Source organism: Pinus tabuliformis, chromosome 3_2 (genome assembly GCF_031772625.1).
Source record: "Pinus tabuliformis cultivar Carrire ecotype Pingquan chromosome 3_2, CPIR1, whole genome shotgun sequence".
In the NCBI taxonomy this organism is placed as follows: domain Eukaryota; kingdom Viridiplantae; phylum Streptophyta; class Pinopsida; order Pinales; family Pinaceae; genus Pinus; species Pinus tabuliformis.
In genome coordinates, this window is record NC_142302.1 from 69979068 (window position 1) to 69989497 (window position 10430).

The window sequence follows — 10430 nt, forward strand, 5'->3', positions numbered from 1 at the left end:
GACGAAAAATAACATGTGTCAAAAAAACACAGAAATGACATTATGTTTAAAATAAAACAAATCATCAATCAATTTCCATTCATGGCTCCCACTATCATGTCTTTGTATTATATATAAATAAAAGACATGTTAGTACTATTCATAAATCCAAGCAAGAGAAGCAAAAATAAAATAAGCAATAAATACAAGTGGAGCAAATAAAAATACATAAATGACATTATATTTAAAATAAAACAAACCATCAATCAATTTCCGTTCATAGCTAAACACAGAAATGACATTATGTTCAAAATAAAACAAACCATCAATCAATTTCCATTCATGACTCCTACTATCATGTCTTTGTATTATATAAGAATAAAAGACATGCTAGTACTACTCATAAATCCAAGCAAATCCAAGCAAATGGAGCGAAAATAAAATAGGGAATAAATACAAGTGGAGTAAATAAATATTGTCGGGAAAACTAGCAAAACCTAGACTCTAGAGACGGTCAAGAAGATCTTCTTTTGAAAGGAATGGAAGTGCGTGGATCTTTTGATTATAACATTGGAAAACAACCCTGGAAAGGAATGAAAGTGTGAATGCGTGAAAAGAACGAAAGCTCACGGTGGCCTGCGTCCCTCTCAATCCTTCTGGCTCTCTTAACTTTTAGATGCAGGTAGCGTCTTCTTTTCAACAACTAGCAAATTAATTGTGATTCAGGTGTGTGTTTTTTCAACAACTACCAACTTAATTTGTGAAGGAAAAAAAATTAAGACTGTTCCAATCTAGCTGTTCCCCCTGCAGAACACATTATCATTAGCTATCCATATTGCTGCGAGGAATTCATCCAAGAAGCTCACACTGCATATTGACCTGCGATCTACCAACTCTGTCGGGAATGGATTCAATTTTGTAAGCTTCAGGAGTATCAATTTCTTCATTTGAATTTTTCCAACTTTCTGATTTTTTAAGAAGGCCATTAGTTTTGATTCGGTTATCATTTTGGAGAGTAGATTTTGAGAATATTTCAAAATTTGATATACAAAAGTGATGATATTAAACATGTGAATCAAATTATAAAATATTCCGATCAAATTAAATTCAAGCTGGTGAGTAGTTTTTAATTTTTGGGTTTTCTAAAATTGTTTTTAGATATATTTAGTGTACTTAAGATTCTGGTGGCATATGCATTCATAAATTTGTCAAAATTTTATTGCTTCCTCTTTGTAGCAAGATTTGATTTTCTGACTTTCTAAAGGTAGTTTTTAGGAAATAATCATTCTTTAATACTGAAATTTCCGTGTGGGCATATAGTACTGATAAGCCTTTAGAAGATATTAACAAGGATCTGAGCAAAGGAACAACAAGTGTGCAAGTTACAGCACTGGATGGCCTGGTGAGTGTCAACTCGTTGTTCACAGTTGCAGTATTCGTTGGGCTGTCATTGGCAACTCCTGGGCAGAAGAGTTTGGGCGGTTGTGATGCAGGGGAGAACATTCTTAAGAACCTTATGGTATTTGAGGTCGTATCATTCAGTTCGTTTCTGTTCTCCAGCCTGGTTGCACAGGGCTTGAAATTAATAATCGTCATAGACAACAGCAAGGATCCTAACGAGGCCACTAAGGGTCATATCAACAAGAAGCTTCTGAGGATTGGCATGCTTGCCTCGGCACTTGGGTCTATTGTTGGATGTGTATTCTTGATGTTGTCAATGGTGCACGTGATACAGATCAGGTTGGGCGTCCTGTCCTGTGGAGTAAGCTCCACAGTGATGGCAACTGCAACTTTGATTGCTCTAGTTTCAACGGCCTTGGTTGTTTATATATCTACAGTCATTTATGCCTTTACTCATTAGTACTGTACTGCAATTTAGTGAAAGTCAGATTTTAATGAGATGTAATATATTTAACCTACTCTAAACAAATTGTTTTTTTTTCTTGAAATATTATATAAATTCTGTTAAGGTTTTGATAAAATCTGACAGGGAATTTTGTAAATCTAAGTTATAGTTGTCAAACTTTAAGATTTTGGGTATCCATAGGTTTTTGATGATGTTGAATCCATTTCCACCCTAGAAAACATGATTCAAACACTTCTACTGCAATATTTTTTGAAATTTTTTTACCCAAATTCCAAACATTTTTTACTATCTAGATAATTCCTTGGCTTCCGTGTCCTTCTTCATATATTTATAGCAGTTGTACTGTAACAAGATAATAGCAACTCTGAAACATACATAATCCTACTCAAAATTAGACTCATTGGATTAAGTTGTTTATTGTAATGTATTCATAGACTGCAACTCAAGTGTGTGTAACAGGATTTGAAGTTGCAAGTGTGTGCAACAGGGTTTGAAGTTTTTCAGTTTTTGTGTATAGCTCAAATATGGAATTGCATTTGAACTTCAAGATCAAACGACCAGCTATGATACCCAACCGGAGCTTTAGTTTTGTATTTTAATCCATGTTCCTTTATCTGATTTGCTAGCCCTTCAATCCATTAGGGTTAATTTCTCATGTAAACCTTTCTAATGTTCGGATTTTTCATGGTTATCTACAGTTAGCGACTTCACTTTTAATGTTTGTCACCCGATGTAATCTGAGATAAGAGCCCTTGAATCGAGTAGCGTTTATTTCCTCGTATAAAACTTTATAATGTGTGGACTTTTCAAGGTAATTTATAGTTGCTGACTTTACTTTTAATGTTCATCCTGCAGTTTGAAGTTCAACCCACATTATAAATGTCTATAACATGGTCTTTTGGTTTTTACCGTTTGCTGGTGAGGAGCATTCTTTTGAATTAATGTAGTGACGCTGTAGCCGAAGTTTTAGATTCTGGCTTTGAACATTTTTATATGCTTAGTAAATCATGTACTTTTGTTAAGGTTGTGCAAGGACAGCATATTAGTTTCCTATTTGATTATAATTTTTTCATGTTTAGTAATGTTTGGCCCACAGCTACATGTTTTATTTATATAATTAAAATATTTAAAAAATAATAATTATTTTAAATTTTATTAGAGATTACATATTTGAAAAATATAATTATTTCAAAATTTATTGAAAATTATATATTTAATTTTAATTTTAAATATAATTATTTCATTTTGATCGGGGAGTGAGTCTGTAGTTAAGCACTCAAACAAGGGATTAATGGTCTGTACCATAGTGTACAGTACCACTGCCCCCCACACGCTCAAGGTGATGGGTGTGGTGGCCCCTTGCATGATGGCATGCAGTGTATATGGGAAAGGTGGCAGCGGGAGTAAAGACAACGTTGGTTTTAGTAACAGTGAAGGAGGGAAGGTTGGTGTTGATCGGAACGATTGCAGACGAGGAGACTGGTGCAACGGGCGGGTTCTGTGGCGCCACCAACAACAACAAGCCTATCAACTGTGCGCGAAGGTTAACGGGTATGTACTCAGATATCTCTCTACTCTTGTAATGTTGACCTACTCTGGTTTTTGTTTGAGGGAGAGGGGAGGAATTATGGGGGAGAATTGCAAAATTGAGAAGCACTGGGGGCGTAGGCTGGTGGCATGTGCTTGGTTCTGTGTCTGTCTCTCGCACCCGTTTGGCATACTCTCCATTTCTCTTTGCTTTGAAGTTCTCCTTTCCCGTATGGGAATTATGTTGGCACTGGACAAAGGGCCTAGTTTTGCAGTTCGTAGGAGTCCTGCTGGTAAAGCTAGGGAGATGGGCCTTGGGGGTAGAGTTGGCCAATCCACCTGCATTCTGGGTGGCAGCCTCTGCTTTAGGTCCATGCGTAGCTATAGGGAGGTAGGTAGAAACCTCAGCATGAGGGGGAAGGTTGAAAATTACGGATGGGAAGTATGGCAAGGGAGTGACATTGGCTATGTACGACAGATTTGAGATGGCAGAGTCATGGAGCTCAAGGATGGGTGAATGATTGGGTCGGGTCCTCCTTTCACATCCTGGGCAAAGGGTAAAGGGTATGCTAGCCAAGGTTGGCGGAGAGCTGGTAAGTAATCGCGCTTACCAACCTGGAACTAGGGAGAAGAAGCAAACCAAATTGAGGCTGAGAGGAGGTGTCTGAGGCGAAGTGTAACCACTAGTGCTGGTTGTGGGTCAACCGCCTTTGGGGAATTGACCTGTGACCCTGAAGGGTCGGACCTGCAACTAATAGGGGAGGGTCTGAGGAAGGCAGGTTGGTAGCAATTTTAGACAAAGTGAACCTTTGTTTTAGGTGTAAAACTATTTTTCCAATGACTTGGTTAGGTTTCCAAGTCACAAAAAAAGCAAGGCTGTCTATGAGGGCATGATAACTAGGGAGTGCCAAGGTGTGATAGGGAATGTGAGGAATTGTTAACACATGCTAAACAGTTCCAAGGTTGCATGCTAGGAATACCAAGACATGTTAATTTCTAAGGCATGCCAAGATGTGTTAGGTGTCAGGGTGTGCCAACACATGCTAGGGAGTGTTAGGAAGTGTCAAGGAAACACAAGGGAACACTAGCTTCAAATGCATGGAAATGAATGAATAAGTGTATGTGACATGGAGTGTCAGTGAGTTCTAGGTGTGTTAAGGAGGGAGTGACAAGGTATGGTAGGTAGTGCCAAGGAATACTAGAGTGCCAAGGCGACATGCCATGATGTGATAGGTGCCAATGTGTGTCAATGCATTCCATGGAAACAGAAGGGAGCACTAGGTCAAAATGCATGGAAATGAATGAATAAGAGTGTGTGATAAGGTATGCCAATGAGTTCCAGGTGTTCTAAGGAGGGGATGACAAGGTTATATGTTAGGCAATGTCAAGGCATGCTAGAGTGCTAGGGCATGTCAGTGAGTGCTAGGGTGTGCTAGGGAGTGCTAGGGCATGTCAGGGAGTGCTAGGGTGTGCTAACGTGTGCCACATGGTGCCAAGGGATTTTAAGATGTGCCAATTGTTATGTCATGTCAAGATGTAAACTATGTTGCTTAGTTATTTTACGACCAAAGTTGGACATGAGCCTTATCTTCATAACTTATTAAGTGGGATGAGTTAAGATTCGACATGAGTAGCCTAAGATGAGTTATAGGCAATTCTTAGGTGAACAAGGCACAGTCTAGTTGTAGTAACCGTAACTTGGTCAAGCTATTGTAATCGAGGCCGGACTTGGTTGGGTTCCTGAGTCACAAAAAAAGTAAGGGTAATTGTGAGGGCATGATAGCTAAGGGATGTCAGGGCATGCCAAAGAATGAATAGGTGTGATATCACATGCCATACAATTTCAATGCACATTGAGGAGTGTTAGGGAGTGCCAGGGCATCACAAGGGAGGATTGGTCAAGGTGCATGGAAATGAAGGAATAAGAGTGTGTGGCAAGGAGTGTTAGCGAATTCCAGGTGTCCCAGGGATGAAGTGTGTTAGGACAAGTTCAAAATAGGACTTGCAGGAGACAAGCTTACAACTACAATAAAAGGCTAGATAAAGCAGTTTTAGACAAAGGGATACTTTGTGCTAAGCACAATAATGTTTTTCCAATGACTTGATTGGGTTCCCAAGTCACAAAAAAGTAAGGCTATATATGAGGGCATGACAACTAGGGAGTGCCAAGAAGTTCTAACACATGCTAGACAATTCCAATGCATGTTAGGAATTCCAAGATAGTTCAAGTGCTAAGGCATTCCAATATGTGTCAGGTGTTAGGGTGTGGCACCAACACATGCTAGGGAGTGTTAGGGAGTTCCAGGGAAACACAAGTGAACACTAGTTTCAAATGCATGGAAATGAATAAATAAGAGTGTGTGATAGGGAGTGTGAGAAGTGTGCTAAGGAAGGAGTGAAAAGGTATGCTAGGCAGTGCCAAGGCATGCTAGAGTGTTAGAGAAGCATGCCAAGATGTGCCACGTGCTAGGGTGTGCTAATGTGTGCCAAGGCGTGTTAGGGAGTGCCAAGGAAACACAAGGGAGCATTAGGTCAAAATGCATGGAAAAGTGTATGAAAGGTAGTGTTAGTGAGTTCCAAGTGTGTTAAGGAGGGATTGTTTCATTGTAACCTCCATCATATTTATCACCATAGTCATGATAATCATAATCATAATTCATGTCATCGTCACCATGTTCATTATCATCATTGTCATGATTATTGACATTGCCATCAGTTGTTCATAATTTTCAATGTCATAGGAAGTATCATCAATGCATAAAGTATGACGAGTGTTGGAAAAGGGAAGCAAAAACGAACACAAAAATGGGGGAAACAATAGATGTAAAATCGGATGAAAAATGGATGGAACATAAGTAGATGAAAAGCAAGACACAAAAATTGACATAGAAGTGGATGCAAAAGAAGATGTAATATTCAATGCAATCTTGGACACAAAATAGGATGCAAATGTGGATGAAAAGGTGGAAGCAAACATGGGTGCAATAGTAGGTGTAAAACTTGGCATGAATTATTGCAAAACAAAAGTGGATACAACAACGAACGCAAAAAAGGACACAAACTTATATGCAAGAAGGAGGCAAACTTGGATGAAAAATAAGATGTTAAAAGGGATGTAAACATGGACACAAAAATGGGTGCAACAATGGATAAAAAATTAGATGCAAAAGTGGATGCAAAAGTAGATGCAAAATGAGATGCAAAACCTGACATAAAAGTGGATTCAACAGGGGATGAAAAAACATACACAATATTCGATGTAAACTTGGACACAAAATAGGATGCAAATGTGGATGTAAAAGTGGAAGAAAATTTGGGTTGCAACATTAGGCACAAGATATGGAACAAATTGTGGTGCAACAAAAGTGGATGTAACAATAGACACAAAAAAATATATAAACTTTGATGCAAAACAAGATGCAAAAAGCGATGTAAAAGTGGATGCAAACATGGGTGCAATAAACGAAACAAAATTGGATGCAATGGAAGTAGATACAAAACGATATAGAAAACCCAATGCAGAAACCCAACACAAAAGTGGATGCAAAAATATATGCAATATTTGATGCAAAAGAGGATGCGAACTTGGATGGAAAATTGGAAGCAAATGTCGGTACAATCGTAAGTGCAAAACATGGTGCAAATTGTGGCACAAAAAAAGTGGATGTAATGATAGATGCAAAAAAAAATCAAACTTTGATGTAAATGAAGATGCAAAAAGGGATGAAAAAGTGGACGTAAGCATGGGTGAAAGAGTGGATGCAAAAGGAGAAACAAATCTTGATGCAAATTCTAATGCAAAAGTGGATACAAAAAGGGATGCAAAAATACATGTAAAAGATGATGAAAACCTACATGCAAGTGAGGATTCAAATGTGGATGAAAAATTAGAAACAAAAATGGTTGCAAATGGAGGTGCCAAACTAGGCGCAAATTGTGGCACAAAAAAATTGGATGCAACAAAAGTAGATGTAAAAGGAGATGCAAAACTAGATACAAACCTTAACATAAAGCTTGGCGCAAAGGGGTTGCTAAAAAGGATGCAAAATATGATTAAAAAAGGATGCAGAAGAGGATGCAAAATTTGATGCAAGTGTAAGCACAAAAAATGGATGCAATAGAGGATGAAAAAGTAGGTGAAACAAAATTAGGTGCCAAACTTGATGCAAAACCTAGAACAAAACCTGGTGCAAAGGATGGCACAAAACTTGGCATAAAACACGGTGCGAAACCCGGTGCAAAGCCTATTGCAATACCTGGTGCTAAACTTGGTGTAAGAATTGGTGCAAAACTCGATGCAAATTTTGCATCAAGTTTTGCACCATATTTGATAAATGGACGCAAATAACACCAAAAATGGGATCTAGATGCAAAAAAGGAAGCAAAAAGGGTTGCTAATCACAGGGTTTTGTTGTAGTGAACTCCATCTCTTTGTCCATCCCTCTCTCCTTGTCTCTCTTTTCCTCCCCCTCTCTCCATTTCTCTCCAACCTCCCTCTATCTCCCCCATATCATATCTCTCTCTTCTCCCTTCAAACTTGTCACTATCTCCTCCCTCTTTCCTTCTCTTCCTCCCCCTCTCCCCCCCCTCCATATTTGTGTCTCCCTCTCTCTTACCCTTCTCTCCCTCTCTCACTCCTCTCTTTCTCTCTCTCTTCATTCCTCCTCTCCTCTCTCCTTCATTTTATCTCCATCTCTCCCTTGTCACTCCCTCTATCTCTCCACCTCTATCACTCTATGTCTTTGTTCTTCCCTCCATATATATCTAGAGTTAATATATATCATGATATATTAATATATATTATAATATAACAAATTTAATATTATATTAAATTTAATATTAGATTACTCCAAAGTTATCAAATTTAATAATATTAATATTGAATTTAATGATGTTTTTTACATGGAATGATAGCAAAATTTATAATAAAACTACATCAAACTAATATTTTCAAATATTACAACTTTGATGTGGAAATATTTATGTCTTTAAAGATTTTAATATATTCATAGGATATATCCCTGATCGGGGTGTGAGACAGGGCATTGAACTCGATGGGACTCGAGTCACAAATAGAGGCATGATCGTTCATAAGGCGAGGTGGTCGGTTGATGACTCACATTTAATCATTTGCATGTGTAAGGTGGCATCGTTAGAGGAGAGATATCTAGGGAGTTGTGGAGGAAGGTGGTGCGGTTTTCTCTGGTGTTTTGGATGCAACTTGGCTATTTGTTCCTTGATTAGACTCAAGAGCCCGGTTCAGGTTGCAATATTGGTCGTGGGCGGGAGATGAAAAGGTACTTATGGCCTCTAGAAGGCATGCTTCTGATGCATATATGCTTCTTTTGTTTCCCCTCTTTCCCTCCTCTTGAACCTGGTTTTGTGTCTGTGTTCAACTAGTTTACTGGTTGTTTCTAAAATGTGTTTTATGGTAAGTCTTGAAGAAATCAGTGTTGGGTATGAGGATATTAGTATGAAAGGTGAAGTCTGTCCTATGTGCTCTGTCAGTCTCCCTATGATGTATGTAATTTTTCTATCTTTGATGGATTTGTATGGAAAAATTAAGGTTACATCTGTATTGAATGTAATGGGGGGTTGGGTTTTCAATAACGAGAGATACTTAAGGAACACTAGTCGCTACAAGAGGACTAGGTCAGTTGGGTGGAGGGGACTTCCGCATGGTGGATATCCCTGTCCTCGTTTGGGTTATGTAATGTCTTGGAAAACAAGGATATCCCACTGAGCTATGGTCAGTTTAAAGGTGGAAAGTCTAAATGGTTTGCTGAATGTCCTACTCATGTTTATTTTATACCATGCCCTCGTATTTTTACAGGTTTATTTTACCTCTGACTAGGATTTTTTCATTTGCCTTCCTGTCTATCCATTGGACAGGTTCTTTCTTGGTCGAAATTATGTTTGATCGACACTGGCAGTATTACTTATCCAAGATCTGGGTTTTCTTGGTTGATTTGATTCTAGTCAAGTGGTTATCAGGATTGCTCGAATTGGATTTCTGTGGCACGCCCTATCTCTTCCAAAGGAAATTCTGGACGGGGAGAAATGTTTCAAGTCAAAGCTGTGGTCGTGGGCTTACAAGGTAGACTCTGACTCCATCAGTCAAGGGTAGAGGTCACCGAGGTATAGTTGAAAAACCTAGAGATGATTCCCAGGTCTATCATAACATCACCCCTCCTCCTGTTCCTCAACTGATACAATGGTGGGAAGCAAAAGTTAAAGAGCAAGCTGAAAACTTAGATTCAGACTTTGGATAATGGTTATCTTTAGTGCAAGATCCATGCCGCTCCAGAGGTAGATATACCCAATTCCACTAGTCGGTATAACTATACTGGATTATGAAGAATATTATTGAAAAATCCATAGGGTCCAGCTTAGCGAGCCCATCTCTACCCCCTTATGAGCTCCAGGAAATTTATAGGGAATTTCAGTTGATTCAACGCCAAATCCTGTAGGAATTTACATGGTATCAAAGCGATAAATAACTATAACTGCAAATAAAGACTATATACCTCCAAATCTTGGAAATGATGTACCTAGGGCTACTAGAAACCTTTTCGTGTGAAATGAAAGGGGTTCCTCACTCGAACAAATGGTCCTAGGTACGTCATTTTCAAGATCTGGAGGTATATAGTCTTTATTTGCAATTATAGTTGTTTATTGCTTTGATAGCATGTAAATTCCTACAAGAAGGCTGGTCCTAACTTAGTAAGAATGGAATAGATAAGGCTACCATCTTCTTTCTTAACCTTAACACCTTCCAAGAGAAGTCTAAGGGTCTTGAACTTGGACAAAAAATCTTGAATGGAAGAAAAATTATTGGGGTGTAATGTGGTTGTCAAGCATCTCAGTCTGGTTATGCACTAAATGTATCTTCTTCTTCTCATTCTCATGAGTGGCTCATTGATTCTGGAGCTTCTTATCACATGGCAAAAAACAAAGCCATGTTTTCTTCTGTAAATGATTGTAACACCAAAAATATATATGTTGATGATCACAAATCTCTTAATGTTGTAGGGACTGGAACTATTCATCTAGAAAA

The 10430-nt window shown here is 38.5% G+C and overlaps 1 protein-coding gene across 2 annotated transcripts; it reads left to right on the top strand.

The window, feature by feature from the left end:
* Positions 1–509: 509 nt before the first annotated feature.
* Positions 510–1988, top strand: LOC149179889 (uncharacterized). 2 transcript variants are annotated; one of them, XM_089418073.1, is made up of 3 exons: positions 510–661; positions 790–897; positions 1300–1988. In XM_089418073.1, exons 2-3 carry the CDS (start codon positions 884–886, stop codon positions 1838–1840), a joined length of 555 nt encoding a protein of 184 aa, XP_089274199.1. In that variant the 5' UTR covers positions 510–661; positions 790–883; the 3' UTR covers positions 1841–1988. The 2 variants fall into 2 exon arrangements, with proteins under 2 accessions (XP_089274199.1, XP_089274198.1); XM_089418072.1 differs by lacking the exon at positions 510–661 and having other exon boundaries at positions 712–897; positions 1300–1987.
* The last annotated feature ends 8442 nt before the right edge of the window (positions 1989–10430 follow it).